Below are 21,493 nucleotides of genomic sequence, written 5' to 3'. Positions count from 1 at the left end.
CTTAGATGACTTAGTGCCTTATTTGAACCTCTTTCTTCATCCATCATGTAACAGATACCAGACTTCACAGTTAGTTAATCAAAAGTGGTTTTATTTATTTTTTTTATTAAAAAAATGTTTATTGATTCCAGAGAGGAAGGGAGCAGGGGAGTGAGATAGAAACATCAACGATGAGAGAGAATCATTGATTGGCTGCCTCCTGCATGCCCCACACCAGGGATCGAGCCCACAACCTGGACATATGCCCTGACCAGGAATCAGACCATGACCTCCAGGTTCATAGGTCGATGCTCAACCACTGAGCCACGCAGACCAGGCCAAAAGTGGCTTTTTAAAGAGGTAAGGGAGTCACAAAATGTGGAAAGATCTAATGCTCATTCGGTCTTTATTTCCTTACTCTCTATCTTGGTCTATTCAGGCTGCTAGAACAGATACCACAGACTGGGTGGTTTAAACAAAACATTTATTTCTGTCAATTTTCTGGTTCATGGACAGCCATCTTTTCGCCATGTACTCACATAGCAGGAAGAGCCAGGGAGGTCTGTGGGGGTCTTTCATACGGACACAATCCAAGTCATGAGGGCTCCACCCTCATGATCTAATAACCTCCCAAAGTCGCTAGTACTATCACATTGGGGTTAGGATTTCTTTTTCTTTTTTTTTTTTTTGGCTTATAAACAGAAATTTATTTCTCATAGTTCTGGAGGCTGGTGAATCCAAGATCAAGATGCCAGCATATTCATTGTCTGGTGATCGCCTACTTCCTGCTTCACAGATGGAGTCTTCTAGTTGTATTCTCACATGAAGGGCCTAGGGAGCCCCATGGATTCTAAACCCATTATATAAGTGCACTAATCCATTCATGGGGGCTCTACCCTCATGATCTACTCACCTCCCAGAGGCTCCACTTCCTAACACCATCACATTGGGGGTTAGGATTCCAACATATGGATTTGAGGGAAACATTAAGACCATAGCAAAAGGCTATTGCTAGGTTCCACTGGTATCTTACATAAAGAAAATTAAAAACTGTGGGTGTTTAACAAGCAACTGAAAGCCAAGTTTTTTTTCTTATCAGATGTATCATTGGCAAATATGTTCTCCCATATAGTGGGTTCCCTTTTCATTCTGATGCTGTTTGCTTTTGCTGGGCAGAAGCTTTTAATTTTGATGTAGTGCCATTTGTTTATTTTTTCCTTTGTTTCTCTTGCGCTAGGCATTTGTATGAGTGAAAATTTTATGATATGAGATGTCTGATATTTTCTGCCTATGTTTTTTTCAAGCATTTTTATGGTTTCAGGACTTACATTTAAACCTTTTATCCATTTTGAGTTTATTCCTGTGTATGACGTGAGTTGGTAGTCTAGTTTCATTTTTTTACATATAGCTGTCCAATTATCGGAACACCATTTATTGAAGAAACTGTCTTAATTCCATTGTATGCTTTTGCCTCCTTGTCAAATATTAATTGAGTGTAATGGCTTGGGTCGATTTTGGGGGTCTCTGTTCTGTTCCAATGATCTATATGTCTGTTCTTGTGCCAATATCAGGCTGTTTTGATTACAGTGGCTTTGTAGTATAGCTTAATATCTGGTCTTATGATCCCTCTAACTTAGTTCTTCTTTCTCAGTATTGCTTTGGCTATTTGGAGTCATTTTTTGGTTCCATATACATTTTTGGAGTGTTTGTTCTAGATCCGTGATGTTTGCCATCTGCACTAATAAAAGAGAAACATGCGTATTAATCATCACTCCGCCACTCTGCTACACCCACCAGCCAATCAGAGCGACTATGCAAATTAACCCAACAAAGATGGCAGTTAATTTGCATATGCAGGCGCGGAGCGAATACTGAAGATGGCAGCAGCCATGGAGCTGGAGCAAGCAAGAGGCTTGGGTTGCTCCCGGCGACTGAGGAAGCCAAGCTTCCCGCCGGCCCTGGACTCTGTTCAAGGAGGGGCTGGGGGCCTGGACTCCGCTCAAGGAGTGGCTGGGGGCCTGGTGGCCAGGGGCTCCACTCAAGGAGGGGCTGGGGGTCTGGGTTGCCGGGGGCAATCCAGGCTTCCAGCCTGCCCTGGGCTCCGTTCAAGGAGCTGGAAAAAAAAGAAAGGAGGGGCTGGGAGCAGCCGGAGTGGAGAAGCCAAGCCTCGCTGCTGCGACCGGACCAAAGGCCTGAGTCCAGGGTGCCGGCGGAAAACTGGTGCCGGCAGCCAGGGGAAGGAAGGCCTATTGCGCGAATCTTTGTGCAGCGGGCCACTGGTTGGTATTATAATAGGGATTGCATTGAATCTATATATTGCTTTGGGTAGTATGGACATTTTAATGATGTTAATTCTACCAATCCATGAACATGGTATATTCTTCCACTTGTTTATATCCCTTTCTATCTCTTTTTTCAGTGTTCTATAGTTTTCCGAGTGTAGGTCTTTTGCTTCCTTGGTTAAGTTTATTCCTAAGTATCTTAAATATTTTGTTGCAATGGTAAATAGGATTTTATTTTATTTATTTATTTATTTATTTATTTTAGTTTCTCTTTCTGAGAGTTCTTTATTGGTGAATGAGAATGCCATCAGTGGTGTGTTACAGTCCCCTACTATGATGGTATTGCTGTTGATCTTTTCCTTTAAGTTCTCCAGAAGTTTATTTATGTATTTGGGTGCTCCTATATTGGATATGTTTACCAGGGTTATATCGCCTTGTTGTATTGATCCTATTAGTATTTTGCAATGGCCGTCATTTTCTCTTGTTATGGCCTTCATTTTGAAGTCTATTTTGTCAGATACTAGTATTGCTACTCCAGCTTTTTTTAAATTTCCATTTGCATGGAAAAATAAATTTTCATCCTTTCACTTTCATTCTTGTAAGTCTTTTGTTCTGAGGTGGGTCTCTTGTAGACAGCATGTATATATGGGTCATGTTTTCTTATCCATTCAGCTTCCCTATATCTTCTGATTGGAGCATTTAATCCATTTACATTTAAGGTTATTATTGATAGGTACTTATTTATTGCCTTTTTAATTCTTTATGCCTATGTTTCTCTCTATATATATTTCTTCTCATTACAGCTGTCCCTTTAGCATTTCTTGCATTGCTGGTTTGGTGGTGATAAACTTCTTTAGCCTTTTTTTGTCTGTGAAAAAAGGTGTCACTGTCACCTTCTGTTTTGAATGATAGCCTTGCTGAATAGAGTAGTCTTGGATTCAATTCCTTAGTATTCATTATTTTGTAGACTTCATGCCACTCCTTCAAGCCTGAAGTGTTTCTATTGAGAACTCAACTGATAGTCTAATGCAGTGGTTCTCAACCTTCTGGCCCTTTAAATATAGTTCCTCATGTTGTGACCCAACCATAAAATTATTTTCGTTGCTACTTCATAACTGTAATGTTGCTACTGTTATGAATCGTAATGTAAATATCTGATATGCAGGATGGTCTTAGGCGACCCCTGTGAAAGGGTTGTTTGACCGCCAAAGGGGTCGCAACCCACAGGTTGAGAACCGCTGGTCTAATGGGAGTTCCCCTGTAGGTTACTTTCTGTCTCTTTCTTGCAGCCTTTAAGGTTCTTTCTTTGTCTTTGTTTGTCATTTTAATTATGGTGTCTTGGTGTAGGTCTTTTTTGGTTCATCTTGATTGGGACTCTGTGCTAACTGGATTTGTATGACTTTTTTCTTCACCAAGTCAGGAAAATTTTCTGTCATTATTTCTTTACACAGGTTTCCTGGTCCTTGCTCAGCTTCTTTTCCTTCTGGCACCCTTATTATGTGGACGTTGTTTCATCTCATGTTGTCCCAAAGTTCCCTTAAACTCTCCTGCTTTTTAATTTTTTTTCCAATTGCTGCTTTGATTGTGTGTGTTTTTTGACCTCGTTTTCTAACTCGCTGGTTTGACCCTCATCCTCCTCTAGTCTACTGTTGAATTCTTCTAGGGTGGTCTTTATTACAGCTACTAGATGCCCGGTGCACAAAAATTTGTGCACTCGGGAGGGTTCCTCAGCCCAGCCTGTGCCCTCTCTCAGTCTGGGACCCCTCGGGGAATGACCACCTGCTGCTGGCTTAGGCCCGCTCCCCTGGGGATTGGGCCTAAGCTTGTAGTCAGACATCCCTCTGGCAGCCCTCGGGGGATGTCCACTTGCCAGCGGGGAGCAGGCCTAGCTGCAGTCGGACATCCTTAGCGCTGCTGAGGAGGTGGGAGAGGCTTCCACCACCGCCACTGTACTGGCAGCCATCAGCCTGGCTTGTGGCTGAGCAGAGCTCCCCCTGTGGGAGCACACTGACCACCAGGGGGCAGCTCCTGCATTGAGCATCTGCCCCCTGGTGGTCAGTGTGTGTCATAGTGACCAATGATTCCCAGTTGCTCTGCTGTTAGGGTCAATTTGCATATTACCCTTTTATTATATAGGATAGAGGCCTGGTGCATGGGTGGGTCCAGCTGGTTTGCCCTGAAGGGTGTCCCAGATCAGGGTGGGGTCCTGCTGGGGTGCCTGGCCAGCCTGGGTGAGGAGCTGAGGGCCGTTTTCAGGTTGGCCACACACCCTTCAGGGAGGGGGGTCCTGCTGGGGTGTCTGGCCAGCCTGGGTGAGAGGCTAATGGCTGTTTGCAGGCTGGCCACAGCCCCTTCAGGGTGGGGGTCCCTGCTGGGGTGCCTGGCCAGCCTGGGTGAGGGGCTGATGGCTGTTTGCAGGCTGGCCACAGCTCCCAGCCACCCAAGCTCCCAGTGGAGGCTGGCTGGAAGCAGGTATCTTGGATTTATTTAGCTTCTATAATTGAAACTTCATTGCCTTTTGCAGAGGCCACAGCTGGCCAGAGCAGGCGGGAAGCTTGGCTTCCTCCATCGCCGGGGCAACCAAGCCTCCTGCTTGCTCCAGCTCTGTGGCTGCCGGCTGCCATCGTGGTTGGGTTAATTTACATATAGTCACTCTGATTGGCTGGTGGACATGGCTTTGGCCTAGCAAAGGTATGGTCAATTAGCATCTTTGTCTTTTATTAGTGTAGACTAGGGGCCCGGTGCACAAAAATTTGTGCACTCGGGGAGGGGGGGGGGTCCCTCAGCCCAGCCTGTGCCCTCTCTCAGTCTGGGATCCCTTGGGGGATGACAACCTGCTGGTTGAGGCCTGCTCCCCTGGGGATTGGGCCTAAGCTGGCAGTCAGACATCCCTCTGGCAGCCTGGCAGCCCTCGGGGGATGTCCACTTGTCAGCGGGGAGCAGGCCTAGGCTGCAGTCGGACATCCTTAGCGCTGCTGAGGAGGCAGGAGAGGCTCCCACCACCACCACTGTACTGGCAGCCGTCAGCCTGGCTTGTGGCTGAGCAGAGCTCCCCCCTGTGAGAGCGCACTGACCACCAGAGGGCAGCTCTTGCATTGAGCGTCTACCCCCTGGTGGTCAGTGTGTGTCATAATGACCAGTCATTCCCAGTTTTTCTGTTGTTAGGGTCAGTTTGCATATTACCCTTTTACTATATAGGATAGAGGCCTGGTGCATGGGTGGGGGCTGGCTGGTTTGCCCTGAATGGTATCCCGGATCAGGGTGGGGGTCCCGCTTGGGTGCCTGGCCAGCCTGGGTGAGGGGCTGATGGCTGTTTTCAGGCTGCCCGCACCCCCTTCAGGGTGGGGGTCCCCACTGGGGTGCCTGGCCAGCCTGGATGAGGGGCTGATGGCTGTTTTCAGGTGGGCCAAGCCTGCAACTGAAGCTCCCAGTCTCTCCTTTTTTTCTTTTTTTTCTTTTTATTCCTGGATTTATTTACCTTCTGTAATTAAAACTTTGTTGCGGCTCCAGCTCCGAGGCCGGCTGGCTGAAAGCAGGTTTCTCGGGTTTGTTTATCTTCTATAATTGCAACATTGTTGCTTAGACTGGAGCTCAGAACCCGGCCGCGCAGGCGGGGAACCTTGGCTTCCTCCATCACTGGAGCAAGCAAGCCTCATGTTCGCTTCAGCTGCGTGGCTGCCGGCCGCCATCTTGGTTGGAAGTTAATTTGCATACCTGCTGATTAGCCAGTGGGAAGCGTAGCGGAGGTATGGTTAATTACCATGTTTGTCTATTATTAGATAGGATGTCATTCTTCATTTCCTCTTGATTCTTATTCATGTTCATGTGTTTTTTTTATTATTCAACTGCTTATAATTGTCATTTAGTTGCTTGTAATTCTTATTCAGATGTTTGAGCATCCTTATAACCATTACTTCGAATTCTTTATCCAACAAATTACTTGCCACCATTTCATTTAGTTCCTTTGCTGGTGATTCCTCCTTTTCTTTCATTGGGGGTTGTTTCTTTGTCTTCCCGTGTTAGTCCATTAGTCTGGGGAGCTGTGTGAGGTGGGTGCGTTCACAGTGGCGGGTCTTGTGTGTTCAGAGGTAACTGGTTTCACCAAATCACAGCGGTATATCTAATCTTCTGGTGGCACCAAGTTGGCATGTCCTGTCTCTGTGGCACGTCCGTGCATCCAGGGAGTGGGGTGGGGGCATCAGTTTATGTCTACCAGGCAGTATTAGGCAGCAGCGCCATTTGCCCAGGGGCACTGGGTAAGACACAGTGGGTCACAATGTCAGGTTCATGTATCTGGTAGTATTGGATCATGGTGGCAGGGCTGAGCATACTACATCAAGGCAGTGGGGCCAGTTATCCAGTGGCACTGGGCCAGACATTCTGGTTTGGGGCAGCAGGTGGGGTTAGGATTTCAATATATAAATTTTGTGGGTGATAAAAACATTCAGTTCATAACACTTTCCTTCATTTCTTAAGAAAGTGTAAGTAGATCCATTTAAGTCCCTGTCTATCTTTTGAACAATTACTTGATATTTAGCTTTTCTGATTTTATTTCTTTAAAAGTCTCTCTTTTGTTCATTATTACATTTGCCTTTCAATTTCTGTTGTGTCAATTCAATTGCTTTAAATTTCCTGCTATCCTTTCTATATCCCGATATAGTTAACTCTCAGTTGATTTGTGAGAATGAAAAGAAACACAGACCCAGATAACTCAAAAGTAATTTGTTAGACTTTGGATTTTTAAGATGATTTTGCACTGGATTTGCATTCCCGTTTGGGATTTATTTAAGCTGCTATTATGATTAGTTTACATTCCTTAAGCATGTACCAGCTGGCTAATGGAACAAACAGGCAGGCCTGAGGAAGCTGAGCTAGGATGGATCATTGAAAATTGATTGTAGTTTGTTCCTGTGCCCAGAATACTGTCTGCTTAATGATCTAGCTTTCTTGAATTTCTTGTTTTTATTAAAGTTTATATTCTAATAAAATAAATTTGTTTTACAAAAAAACTGTAAGATGCTTAAAGGATAAAGTATAGAAATTACTGTACCTAAAGTTAAATTTGATGTTTTAATTGTTCATATTCTTTATGTACTTAGTTCTTATATATTCTCCTGTTTGCTTTTCCTGTATTTTCATTTTAGATTAAACTGTTTCATAATCTTTGCTAATTTAAGTATTTAGCCTCTGAAAATGTGCAATAGAAAATGGACTTGCTATCTCCTTACCCAGGAATTCATTAGCAAATGTTCCAGGCTACAGTAGTAAGGAAAACTGGCTGACTTTCTATTTTTCCTCCTTAATTTTGAAGGTGATGTTATTTCAAGAAAGGACTACATAATTGCTAGGAATTGTTTTCCTTCTTGGAAATGAAGCCTTGCAGAAGGCTTGTACAGGAGAATTTGGGGTGGGAGGTAGCGAATGCTCAACATTCTTAGGACAAAGCAGTGAGCAGTCCTTCATTCCTTCTGCCCTCTAGGATCACCATGTCACCCACTTCTCCTCAAATGAGTGTGGAAGCAATGGTAACTCTATTAAAACTTTTGTGGTTTTTTTTTCATGTATTTTATTTTTGCCTCTTTTAATGATAAAGAGAAAATGTCTTCTTTAGGACTTGCTGTGCAAATGTTTGTGGAAGAGATAGGAAGTATAATAGACCAGGAGATTCGTAGCCATAAACACATGGGTCCTTTTGTTTCTCCTCTTCTCTGATCATTAGCAATATTACCTTGGGCAAGTTAGTCAAATCAATTATAAATCCATACCTTGGGTCAACCCCAACCATATGTATGGGGTACTGCTTCCCACACTTGTGGGCTTTACCTATGAAAAGACGGGGATGTCTGAATGCCACCCCCATCCAGTTGAGCCCCACCTTTTATCATCTTTCAACACAGATGACTTCGTTTCACCTCAGGCATTTTTTCTGATGCATATACCTTCTTTTCCCTTTGATTGTAGTTGTAAATCAGAAAGTTTCCTTGATCGCAGCAAATAAAGTTAACAACAGTGCTGGAGATAGTTTTAAATAAATCAGAACTACCAAAGAATCAGTGTCAAACTTCATAGCTTTAGACCAGGGGTCCTCAAACTTTTTAAACAGGGGCCAGTTCACTGTCCCTCAGACTGTTGGAGGGCCGGACTATAGTTTAAAAAAAAACTATGAACAAATTCCTATGCACACTGCACATATCTTATTTTGAAGTAAAAAAACAAAACGGGAACAAATACAATATTTGTATTTGCATGTGGCCCGCGGGCCGTAGTTTGAGGGCCCCTGCTTTAGACAGTGCCTGGAATATACCTTCTGGGTCCCTACAAAGTTCCTGACTGAGTATTGTTTCCTGCAGACATATAGCATTCCAGCTGTATTATGACACAAATTGGCTTGTCCAGAAAGCTAACCAAATATTTTAACCAAGTTTTTATGGGAAAATGCATTCTAGTTTATTTATAATGGATACATAGTTTATTCATATTGGGGAACTGTCCAAACAAGTTCTTCCTTAATTATTTTTTAACTAGGGACCCAGTGCACGAATTCGTGCACCTTGAAAGGAACTGTGGGCCACGAGGCTGTGGTGGGCACAGGGGTGGGTCTTGGCCCATACTCTGCACCCCTGCCTGGCCCCTCCTGCCATGGGCCTTGGTCCCCTCTCTGCTGGCAGCCCTGCTCCTGCCGCCACTGCTCCCGTGTGCTGATGGCGCCAGCCCCACTTGCACTCGCTGCTGGCACCATTGGCGGGTGCGAGTGGCGGCGGCTGCCCCGATTGCTCCTCAGGAGAAGGGGGAGGTGGAGAAGCCCTCAGGGGCAATTGGGGCTGGCAGACACCGCTCACACTCACTGACGGCACCAAGCAATTGGGCCAGCGCCAGACGCCAGCAGCGGGTGTGAGCTCCAGCGCTAGCAGCGGGTGTGAGCACTGGGCGGGACCGTGGCGCATGGGAACAAAGAATTTTCAGTAACCACCAGAGGCTCACCCCGATGACAGCGACTGGCGCCTCGCCTTGGTCTGGCACCCCTGCTCACCTGCTCCACCATCTCGCCACGGCCAACACCCGCCATGTTCCATGCTCTACCACCTGCTGCCGATGCCCACCATGCTCCGTGCACGCCACCTGGTGGTCAGCACACGTCATAGCGACCGGTTGTTCAGTTGTTCTGCCGTTCAGTCTATTTGCATATTAGCCTTTTATTATGTAGAATTGCTTTTGATGTCAGGAGGAGAAAGAGCACATGGGTGAATCCAAATATGATTGACTACCTGTTTTTATTTGGAAAATACCACACTAATTGATGGGAATAAGGAGGTATATTTGGAATATTCTTATTCTTTGATATTTTGTACTTACATCTATAAGGATGAAAAAAAGATCCCTGTTTCAGAGCTGGATAGGATAAATTTTTTATGAAATATTGTATGAGGCAAGCCCTCAGATCACATCAATAGAGTGTAGTATTCTTATTTTAAAGAGGTGGAAGGAGAAGCTTGTGTGGTAATCAGATGCATTTATCAACTCATACCAACAGGCTAGGCTGTGAAACATAACCTCATTGAGCAAGTTGGGGGTTAAGAAGATGCACAGTTGGTCAATGTTTCAGTTCTTCATTGACCCTGTTAGTGGGTCCTCCCAGAATGGATTAGAAGGTGTCATGCTGCTGAGTTACCTGAAAAGGCATTTTTTAAAGATCTTACTATTAATAAGTTTATTGAAAAATGTGTAAGTTACAGAAAAATAGCCAGATATATCTGTTGAATATTAAGAGGGTGATGAACAGTTTGAAAGCATACTATTAGGTATATGTAAGTAAATACCAAGAGAAACAGATTTAAAATTGTTGAAAATTTTTTTGGTGGATAGGGACAAATGATACACAAGACTGCTGCATTTTATTACGAGTCTTTAAATAGTATTTGTCCTTTTGTTTGTTTGTTTGTTTAATATAGTTTTGTTGATTCCAGAGAGAAAGGGAGAAGGAGAGAGAGATAGAAACATCCATGATGAGAGAGTCTCATTGATTGGCTGCCTTCTGCATACCCCACACTGAGGATTGAGCCTGGAATCCGGGCAGGCACCCTGACTGGGAATCAAACCATCACCTCCTGGTTCATAAGTCAATACTCAACCACTGAGCCATACCAGCTGGGCTAGTATTTGTCTTTTTAAGCTATGTGCATGCTTTGATGAAATAAATATAAAATAAAATATTTTTATAAGCTAACAGAATGTTAATATCATTTGAGAAATAGTAGATAGTATCTGTAATAGTACTATAACAGTAAGTCCCAGAATATGGTTGGTAATTAAATGTTTTTATATAGAATCAATATATAGTTATCCAGTTTCAAAACATTCTAATTAGATTTATAGTTATGCCTTCGGACCAAAACTATATTTGTTTGTACCCTTCTACCCTTTTTTTTCTTAACTTATTATTTACCAGAGGCCCAATGCACAAAATTCGTGCACTGGGGGAGGGTGTCCCTCACCACAGCCTGCACCCTCTCCAATCTGGGATCCCTCTCACAATCTGGGAATTATTGATCTGCTGCCTCCTGCATGCTCCCTACTAGAGATAAAACCCAAAACCCAGCATATGCCCTAACAGGGAATTGAACCATGAACTCCTGGTTCATAGGTCAACACTCAACCACTGAGCCATATCAGCCAGGATGTCTTCATTTTTAATGACTACCTAATCTTCTACTATATGGATATGCCATTTAGCTAAGCCTTTTTTAGTAAACATTTAAGTTTTCTACTTTTTCTTCAGTTGTTAAAAACTTGTTTAATGACTGTCTTCATACATATGGTTTTGCATACTTATTTCAGTATTTCATAGGATAAAGTGGAATTTTTAGGTCAGCAGATATGCATTATTTTTAAGACTATCATGTTATCAAATTGTCCTCTAGAAATGTTATGTCAGTTTCAGTCCCCATTAGTAGAGAAAAGAATATCCATTTCTCTACTCCCTCACAGATGACAAAAACAGTCTCATTATTGTTGGGTTAATTTATATTTCTTAGAAAAATAATGTATTTGAACATTTTTAATATGGATATAGTTTGTCATTTTGTCTTTAGTTTTTAGTGTTTTTCTGCATCATATAAAAAGTGGTTTTTTTAAATTTTTGTGTTCAAAAAACTATCAACCATTTACAAAAAAAAATTTCTCCCTCAATTTTGAAAATTTATTTCAGAGCTGTTCCTTTCCAACGATCACATACAGTTGATTTTTAGAATTTAGTGGGGTGACTACCTCTCAAATTTCTTCCTTTTTCCTACCAGGAAAGCAATAGAAGAACTGCTTAAAGAGGCAAAACGTGGGAAAACAAGAGCGGAAACAATGGGACCTATGGGTTGGTGAGTACTTGAGTAATCTTCCTTAAAACTTAAAATAAATATTAAAGAAAAAAGCCTTCTTTAGCATATAGAGGGATTGTAAAACCATAAATGTAGAGGAAATCACTCAAGGCAAGTGGTAGAGAAGAATACCACTGAAGACTGAAGCTGAGAAACTCTAATGACCTGAAGAAATGGGCAGAGGGATGTATATGGAGAATGTCTGTCATGGTTTTATCATCCATTTGGTTCCCAAATCCCCAAGAATATATACATACTGCTGTGCCTAAAGGCACCTATGTGAGAGTAATGTTATATCAGTGTTTATTGTTTAAGAATTCTGTTTTAATTATAGTTATTAGTAAATTAAATTTTACTTTAAAAATTCCTAATTGTATGCATTTTGATTATGTGACAAATTCAGCCATATAGAACTTAAGTTTACCTTTGCAGTTTCTATATAAAATAGAGCTGGTTAGCCCTAGCCAGTTTAGCTCAGTGGATAGAGCATCAGCTACAGACCGAAGGGTCCCGGGTTCGATTCCAGTCAAGGGCATGTACCTCGGTTGCATGTTCTTCCCCGGCCTGGGCCCTAGTCAGGGCTCGTGCAATAGGCAACTAATCGATGTGTTTCTCTCACATCAATGTTTCTCTCTGTCTTTCCCTCTCTCTTCCAGTCTCTCTAAAAATCAGTGGAAAAATATCCTCGGGTGAGGATTGGAAAAAAGAAAGAAAGAAAAATATCCATGGGAGAGGATTAAAGGGGAAAAAAGAAGAAAAAGTAAAATAGAGCTGGTTAAAAGTTAGTAATATAAATAAAGGAAAAAATTAGCCCTAAGAATAAAGTCTACTCTTTTAAGCATTTCTTTAGCAATAGCATTCCCATTCAATAAATATGCTGATTTTAGATCTTTTATCTATAATTTAAAATTTATTATGATGGAGTATTGTGAGCCATTAAAAAGTAAAATATAAAAATAGAATTCCTGTCAAGATGGCAGAATAGGTAAAGGCTGTGCTCACCTCCTCCCATGCACATCATAATTACAACTAAAATATAGAACAACCATCATTAAGAACTGCCTGAAGATAAGCTGAACAGAAGTCTGAAAACTAAGGATATACAAAAGAAGCTATGTGGAAACTGGTAGAAGGGATTGACACATGAAACAGGCAGGCCCCACAACTATGGTGGCCATTAAGAAACAGGAGGGATATCTTTACTGTGGAGATCCCCCCTGGGGAGTAAGGGGTCCCAGCCTCACAACAGACTCCTCCATCCCAGGGTTTTAGTTTGGGGAAGCAAAGTCCCCATAACTTCTGGCTCTGAAAACCATCAGGGATGGTGGCTGAGTGAGATAAAGGGCTGCAGGAGTCCCAGGTGTTCCTCTAAAGCAGCGGTAGAGAATGTCCGGCCTCCAGGCCATATAAGACTGAAAAATCATTTGGTCTGGCCCTGCCAAGGCATTAGGGGTGAGTTAATTTGACCAAATATAGTAGGCTAATTTTTAAGTTGATAATTTTGTATGGCCTGAAAATTATGTTATAAATATCCAAACGGCCCTTGGCAGAAAAAGGTTCCCCACCCCTGCTCTAAAGGGCCTGCATGGACTTAATCAGTGACAGACTCACTTACTCTAAGCCCCAGCAGCTAGAAAAGTGCCAGGGACTTATCAGGAAGAATTAAATTATCTGGCTTCAGAGGAAGGGCTGAAGGGGTAGCTTTCTCCCAGATAGAATTGCAGGCAGACACATTTTCCTTTGTTAAGCCCTCCCCCCACAGAGCCTGCTGTCTCCATCAACCTGGCTAACACGTTCACTTGGTGATTCCATAAGACCCTGCCCACCCAACTTGCAGGCTCCCCCAAACCGCTTCCAGTGGCTTTTCCAGACAAATGGCTAGTGTCACGTCACTCTGAGGGCTTTTCCTAAAATGTCTCAAAGGTTCACAAACCCCAAACAAGCAGCAGCTGGCCTCAGCCATAAGCTGCCAAATAATTGGCAGTAATGGATGCTGGCCTTGGTTCCAAGCTTAGCCTCGCTAGGCACCTCCAAGCCCAGTAAGTGGCAACCTTCTGCAGATCACTTTGTAGTTCATGTCAGATGACCCAAGGCCAGGCACAGGCAGCAGCTGACCTTGGCCTACACCAGAACCCCTCCCAAGAGGACCCAGAACTAACACACCTAGTGGTCAGGTTCAGACCACACCAGAGCATCATCCAACCACCTCCACAAACCACACACCCAGAGGGCACTGGGTGCCAGAGCTCCACTTAAGTGACTCCTGCTCCATGGGGTCAGCGTTTGCACAACAACTCCTCCACTGTAATCATGGTCATTCCTCCAATCAGCCTGAGGGTCAGTCCCTCTCATTGATGTGCTAACAAGAATCAAGGCTCAACTACAGCAGGAAGCAACACACCTGGAGCACCTGCTCAGGTGACCAGGGAGACTGTACCACCAGGCCCCACTGGGCACCTACTACATAAGGCCACTCTATCAAGACCAGGAGATATAGCAGATTTACTTTATATATAGAAACAAACAGAGTCCGTCAAAATGAGGAGACAAAGAAACATGTCTCAAATGAAAGAGCAGAACAAAACTCAAGAAAAAGTACTCAGCAAAATGGAGATAAGCAATCTACCTTGCAGAGCTCAAAACACTGGTTATAAGGATGCTTAGTGAACTTAGCAGAAGAGTAGATGAACTCAGTGAGAACTTTAATAAGGAGATGGAAAACAGCCCAGCCGGTGTGGCTCAGTGGCTGAGCATTGACCTATGAGCCAGGAGGTCATGGTTCAATTCCTGATCAGGAAGCAAAGTCCCCATAACTTCAGGCTCTGAAAACATGCCCAAGTTGCAGGCTCAATCCCCAATAGAGGGCATGCAGGAGGCAGCCAATCAATGATTCTCCCTCAATATTGATTTTTTTCTCTCTCTCCCTGTCCCTTCTTCTCTGAAATCAATTTTTAAACATTTTTTTTAAAACATAGAGAACATAAAAATTAAGATAGAAAACTTAAGAAAGAACCAATCAGAAATGAAGAATACACTAACTGAGATGAAGAATACATTACAGGGAATAGTAGAGTAGATGAAGAAGAGAATCAAATCAGCAATTTGAAAGAAAAAGGAAGCAGAAAGCACCCAATCAGAACAGGCAAAAGAAAAAAATATTTTAAAAAATGAGGATAGCCTTAGCCAGTCTGTTTCAGTGGATAGAGTGTCAGCCTTTGGACCAAAGTGTCCCAGGTTTATTTCCAGTCAAGGGAATGAGCCTCAGTTGTAGGCTCGTCTCCAGCTCAGGCCCTGTTCAGGGTGCATCCAGGAGGCAACCAATCGATGTGTTTCTCTCACATTGATGTTTCTCTCTGTCTTTCCCTCTCTCTTCCACTTTCTCTAAAAATCAATGGAAAAATATCCTTGCATGAGGATTAAAAAAATAAAAATGAGGATAGTTTAAGGGGCTTCTGGAACAACATCAAGCATGCCAACATCCACATCATAGGAGTAACAGAAGGAGAAGAGAACGGGATTGAAACGTCTTTAAAGAAACAATGACAGCCCTGGCTAAGTGGATAGAGCCTTGGCCTGTGGACAAAAGGGTCCTGGGTTCACTTCCGGTCAAGTGCATGTACCTCAGTTGCAGGCTCCTCCCCAGCCCAGGCCCTGGGCTCGAGCAGGAGGCAACCAATATGGAAAAATATCCTCGGGTGAGGATTAAAAAGAAATAATGACAAGAAACTTCCCTAACCTGGCGAAGGAAATAAGACATACAAATACAGGAAGCATAAGAGTCCCAAATAAGACAAACCCAAGAGGCTCATACCAAGATGTATCATAATTAAAACGTCAAAGGTTAGAGACAAAGAGAATCTTAAAAGTAGCAAGAGATAAGCAGTTAGTACAAGAGAGCTCCCTTAAGACTGTCAGCTGACTTCTGAACAGAAAATTTGCAGACCAGAAGGGAGTGGCATGAAATACTCTAAGTGAAGAAAAGAAAGGACTTGTAACCAAGATTACTCTACCCAGCAAAGCTATCATTTATCATTTAAGGAGAGATAAGGAGCTTCCCAGGTAAGAAGCAGCAAAAGGAATTCATCACCACCAAACCAGTATTACAAGAAATGTTAAAGAGACTTCTTTAAAGAAAAAGAAGAAAAAATAAGATAAAAAATATGAATAATAAAATGGTCATAACTACTTAATGTAATTCTTAACTCAATAAGGAGTCAGTCTAAAAATGGACAAAGCATTTGAGTAAACATTTCATCAAAAATGATATAAGATTGTCCAATAAGCATATGAAAAGATGCTCAAATCATTAGTTATTAGGAAAAAGCAAATTAAAGTGACAGCTACCACAACGCATGCACTAGAATGGCTTAAACAAAAAGTAAAAAAACTTCCAGTACTAAATAAAGGTGAAGATGTGGAATAACTAGTTGGTGGAAATGTGAAATCATATAGCCACTTTGAAAAACAGTTGACAGTTTCTTACATAAATACATTCATAATTCTTCTAACCAAGTTCCAGAGAATTGGAAATTTAAGCACACACAAAAATCTGTACTGAAATGTTCCTAGCAGATTTATTCATGATAGTTTGAAAATGGAAATAACCCAAATATCCATTAGTTGATTAATGGATAAACAAATGGTGGTTATACCCATACATTGAATACTAGTCAGTAGTAAAAAGGAAAAGAACTACTGATGCTCACTGCATAGATGTAATCTCAAAAGGATTGTGTTAAGTGAAAGAACCCAGACACAAAACATCACACAGATTCCATTCATATGACATTTTAGAAAAGCTAGAACAGATCATTGTTTCCCAGGAAGTGGGGGTAAAAGGGAGGGATTTACTACAGAACTTTTACAAAGGATAGAAATGTTCTATATCTTGGTAATTGCATGACTTCATACATTTGTCAAAACTTGTAACTCGCCCTGACCGGTTTGGCTCAGTGGATAGAGCGTCGGCCTGCGGACTGAAGGGTCCCGGGTTCGATTCCAGTCAAGGGCATGTACCTTGGTTGCGGGCACATCCCTAGTAGTGGGTGTGCAGGAGGCAGCTGATCGATGTTTCTCTCTCATCAATGTTTCTAACTCTCTATCCCTCTCCTTTCCTCTCTGTAAAAAATCAATAAAAAATATATATTAAAAAAAAAAATCAGATTTAAAAAAAAAACTTGTAACCCTATTTTTTAAAAGGATAAATTTTATTCTGTATAAATTATACCTCTGAACCTGGTTAAAAAGAAAATAATGTCATCATCTTACCATCCCTAAAGATAGTCTAAATCTAGGTAAAGGTCATCAGTGGCTGTTAAATTTATCAGATAAAAAATTGATAGGGAACTTCCTGATGACTACTTCAGGCTGACAACACCTGAACTCTGATCAATCTTTGCACCACAGTAGGAAGAGCATAACACCACTTAAAACATCCTTGTCAATTGAACTCAAATAAGTTTAAGTCTCCAGTTACAACTACTAGTTTGCAGGAAATACAGAGGGCAGAGAAACATGTTAAACGACACTGTTGGGATAAAATCACACAAAAAAACAAAATGTGGGGAATTCTACGGAACAAACAACCTAGTTTCTTTAACAACCAGATTGCAAGGAGAAAAGGAGGAAGAGGAGTATCCTATGAATTAATAGATTTGAGACACATCAAGTAAAACGTGTAGCCTGTTAGAATCCTTATCCAAACTAACAGGTGGGGGTATTTGATGATATTAAGGAATTAATGTCGATTTTTTTATATGTGAAAATGGTATTCCTGTTATTTTATTTTTTAAAAGCTATTATTTTTTAGAAAATCACCCTGATGTATTTTATAATAAAATGAAATAATCCAGTGTGAGTCTATCTGTATATAACACAGATTCAATAAAATACCTACCTCCTGGAAGGACAATTGTAAAACGTCAGTAAGATTATATGTCCGAAAACCCTCAGCATGGTTTCTGACATGGAACAATCAGTGAATGTTAGTTAAATCTGCTCATCCTTCTAGTTGTCTGTCCTTTACTGAGATAAACTGTCTCTGCTAATGGGAATCACATTAGTACAAACTTTATTAGGGGCAGGCTGCTTTGATTTTTGGTTTAAAGCAGGACCTTCATCATTGGTCCAATCTAAAGAATTAGCATACAGTAAAATCATAAATTCAGATGACTTGACAAGTGAATAAGAAAATATTAGAGTTCTTGCTACATGAGGAGTGTTCAAGATCATTTTCTAGGCAGCTGGAATTCATTCATTCTGACCACCCTAGTGCCACGTATTGGCTAGTAGAACTTTCTGGTAGTACAATAACTAGTTTATCAATGTCAGCTCTCTGCCCACTTTGGAGAGTTACCACATGTACAAGGTATCTTGAGATTTATGAAAGTGTTGATGTACTCTTTGGGTAACATTTCAGTTAGGTTGGAGTTCCCAAAGTTATGGAGGACCCAGGTTCCTTTCAGTTTTCAAATCTCCCAGCTATAGAGTGTCATTCTTTTCCACATGATCTAATATAGTAGCAACTATTAAAATCCACATTTTAGTGAGCAGAAAGGAAGAAGAAAGAAAGAAAGCAAACCTCTCCTTTTAAGGACACTTCCCAGAAGTTGTATATACCATTTCTACATTATACTCCATTGGCCAGAATTTAGTTCCATGTCTTCCTAGCTTCAAGGCAAGAAATTTAGGGGTTTTGTGGGGGTTTTTTCCCCAGGCAGTCGTGTGCCAGATGAATATCTGGGGTGCTTTACTACTGAAGAACAAAAGAATGGATATTGGGGGGAAAGGGGACAACTAGCAGTCTCTTCCCATAAAGGAGGGAGAAGCATGCTGGAAAGAAAGTAAAAGATGGCAGGAAAAGTAAGATATTCCAAAATTATAAGATAAGTCCTGGGAAAACAGGATATGAAACTTACATTTTACCATTAGTCTACATTGTTAGTTTTCTCAATTGTCTTATAACAATGGTCCTCAAACTTATTGGTTTTAGGAAACTTTATAGTCTTAAAATTTATTGAGGACACCAAAGAATTTTTTTATATGGGTTATATCTATATTTGCTGTGTTGAGCAATTCTTACAGTATTTATTAATTCATTTTAAAATAGTAATAAACCCATCACATATTAAGGTAAAGAATATTTTTATAAATATAACAAAATATGTATATTGAGTAGAGTGGCATTGTTTAATGTTTTTGCAAACCTCTTTAATGTCTGGCTTATAAAAGATACATGGAATTTCATATCTGCTTCTGCAGTCAATCTGTTGTAATAGGTTATTTTGGTTGAAGTAGATGAAGAAAATCTGACCTCACACAAATATGTCTTTGGAAAAAGAAGTATTTCAATGGCCTTTTCAGAAAACTGTGATGTTCTTTTTTCTTTTTTTTTAATATATTTTATTGATTTTTAACAGAGAGGAAGGGAGAGGGATAGAGAGTCAGAAACATCGATGAGAAACATCGATCAGCTGCCTCCTGCACACCCCCTACTGGGGATGTGCCCGCAACCAAGGTACATGCCCTTGGCCGGAATCGAACCGGGGACCCTTGAGTCCTCAGGCCGACGCTCTATCCACTGAGCCAAAACGGTTAGGGCTGTGATATTCTTTAATACTACATCAAAACTTTGCAAGTAACCTCAACAAGTGGTAGTTCCCTTCTTTCTCAATTTTTTTTTTTTTTTACTGATTGATCTTAGGGACAGGGAAGGAGGGAGGGAGGAAGGAAGGAAGGGAGATTTGCTGTTCCACTTACATATACAGTCATTGGTTGATTCTTGTATGTGTCCTGACCAGGGATTGAACCCGCAACCTTGGCATATCAAAACAACACTCTAACTGAGATACCCAGCCAGGGCAAGTGGTAGTTTCTTAACATTCTTTTTAATAATGTGAGTTTTCATTTCTATTATAATAAAACCCCTTGATCTATCTTGCACTTTGACTGGATCTTCTACTCATGCATGATTTTGTAATATCATAAATTGGTCAACTAGAAAATACTGGTTTACTGAGCTATGAAGATCTTTCAAATATTGACACATTTCATTATGTAATATTTTTTAAAAACACATTGGTAAATATCACCACTAATCTCACCAGAAAAGTCTTTTAAGTTTTGGGAACCAATCAAGTTCAAAGTTTTCCAGAACTCTAATTATCTTTCACTTGAAAACACCAATTTTATAATTGGCAGTGAACACTGAGTTCTTAGTCCAGCATACCCTAAGGATGTGGGCTATAAAAGGTCTGGCCCAAGCACAACCATGACTTGCTTCTGCTCTCTGGTGCTGGGCCAAAGAACAGCTTCCCTTCGTGCTCATCCTGAGAGAACACCTGGTGTTCGTTCTCTCTCTCTCTCTCTCTCTCTCTTTCTCTCTCTCTCTCTCTCTCTCTCTCTCTCTCTCTCTCTCTCTCTCTGTAAATAGAAACGTTCAAGTACTAATCCATTGGTTCCCAAACTTATCTGCACAGTTCAAATCATCTGGGAAACTTTCAAAAATACATGTCTGTGTCCCACTGTCAAAGACTATTAGTTTGGGGTATGGCCTGAGCTTTGGAGTTTTAAAAAGACACCAAGGAGCCCTAGCTGGTTTGGCTCAGTGGATAGAGCTTAGGCCTGCAGACTAAAGGGTCCCAGGTTCAATTCCGATCGAGGGCACATGTCAGAGTTGTGGACTCAAGCCCCAATAGGGGGCGTACAGGAAGCACCCGATCAATGATTCTCATCATTGATGTTTCTATCTCTCTTTCCCTTTCCCTTCTCTGAAATCATTTATATATATATATATATATATATATATATATATGTGATCCTAAAGTGCACACAAATATGAAAACCACTACACTGATCCCTATTTATTAAAAGGAATGATACCAACCTGCTCTACAGAGTTCACAGCATCCCCATACGTCTCCCTGGCAGACAGCCTGACTGCACTCGGGTAGCCAGGTGTCCAGCCATAGGTGTCCCTAGCCCTCCATCCCTGTCAAGTGGACTTCCTTGGGCAGATCTGTAAGGAGTAGACAATTTTATTTACTAGAAGGTCTGTTTTTCTAAGCATCTAGAAAACTTTTATATTTGCTTTAAAATACAACAGGAGTAAGTGGCATTACTTTTTTCTCTTGGATATTCCATAAAGTGAGCTTGGTGAGGTAGTTGAGTCATTGCCAGAAAGAAATTGCTGAACTAAAAAAAAAAATGCAAGTACAATGCCATTTTTATTTTATAAAAAAAAAAAAAAGACCATTTGACACTCTATACTTTCTAAATGTATTTCAGTAAAGAATCTCTTTAGAAGTGTCCTTTAGAAGAGACCTTGGAGAAGCTAAAATATTGCCATATGACTTGCACAGATTTCAGAAATGTGCCCAGCTTCATTGTCTACAATGCTGTTTTTATTCTGTTCATATTCACTTTAGCTTGTCTATACCCAGTATAATTTTTTAGTCTAATGCCTGTGGAATTTCAGCCTTATATGTGGAAAGGCTTATTTTTTGATACAAAAAATTCCAAAGATCTAATCTGACAGAAAATGATTCTCCAGTTTTCTTGACCCAGTTGTTTTAAGGCAGGGTAGGGAACCTTTTTTCTGCCAAGGGCCATTTGGATATTTATAACATTTGTGGGCCATACAAAATTATCAACTTAAAAATTATAGTATATATCTAGAAACAAAGAAGTGAAGTTCTAGTCCCATGAGAACTTCACTTTGTGTAAAGGGACAAGTGGCAGTATTTCAGAGCCAGATGTTCCCCACCCCTGTTTTAAGAGGAATGACATTTTGGGCTTTTCTGTTTTGGCATGGGGTCAATCTGGTGATAAGGGGAACCATCACTTACATTGTTCTTCTCTTTTTTA

At 41.3% G+C, this 21,493-nt stretch overlaps 1 protein-coding gene across 1 annotated transcript in view; it reads left to right on the top strand.

Moving 5' to 3' along the window:
* The window catches only part of LOC139006778 (protein POLR1D), a 53,974-nt gene that overhangs the window by 23,660 nt on the left and 8,821 nt on the right, over positions 1-21,493 (top strand). The window contains exon 2 of the mRNA XM_070409424.1: positions 11,555-11,629. Coding sequence (XP_070265525.1) covers positions 11,555-11,629 — 75 coding nt within the window. The remainder of the gene's footprint in view (positions 1-11,554; positions 11,630-21,493) is intronic.

This window comes from Myotis yumanensis, unplaced genomic scaffold, assembly GCF_028538775.1.
Source record: "Myotis yumanensis isolate MYYU_CA2020_CCGP unplaced genomic scaffold, mMyoYum1.0.hap1 SCAF_3, whole genome shotgun sequence".
Lineage (NCBI taxonomy): Eukaryota > Metazoa > Chordata > Mammalia > Chiroptera > Vespertilionidae > Myotis > Myotis yumanensis.
Note: the sequence above shows the minus strand (reverse complement) of the source record. Positions and strands in the feature narration are given on the sequence as shown.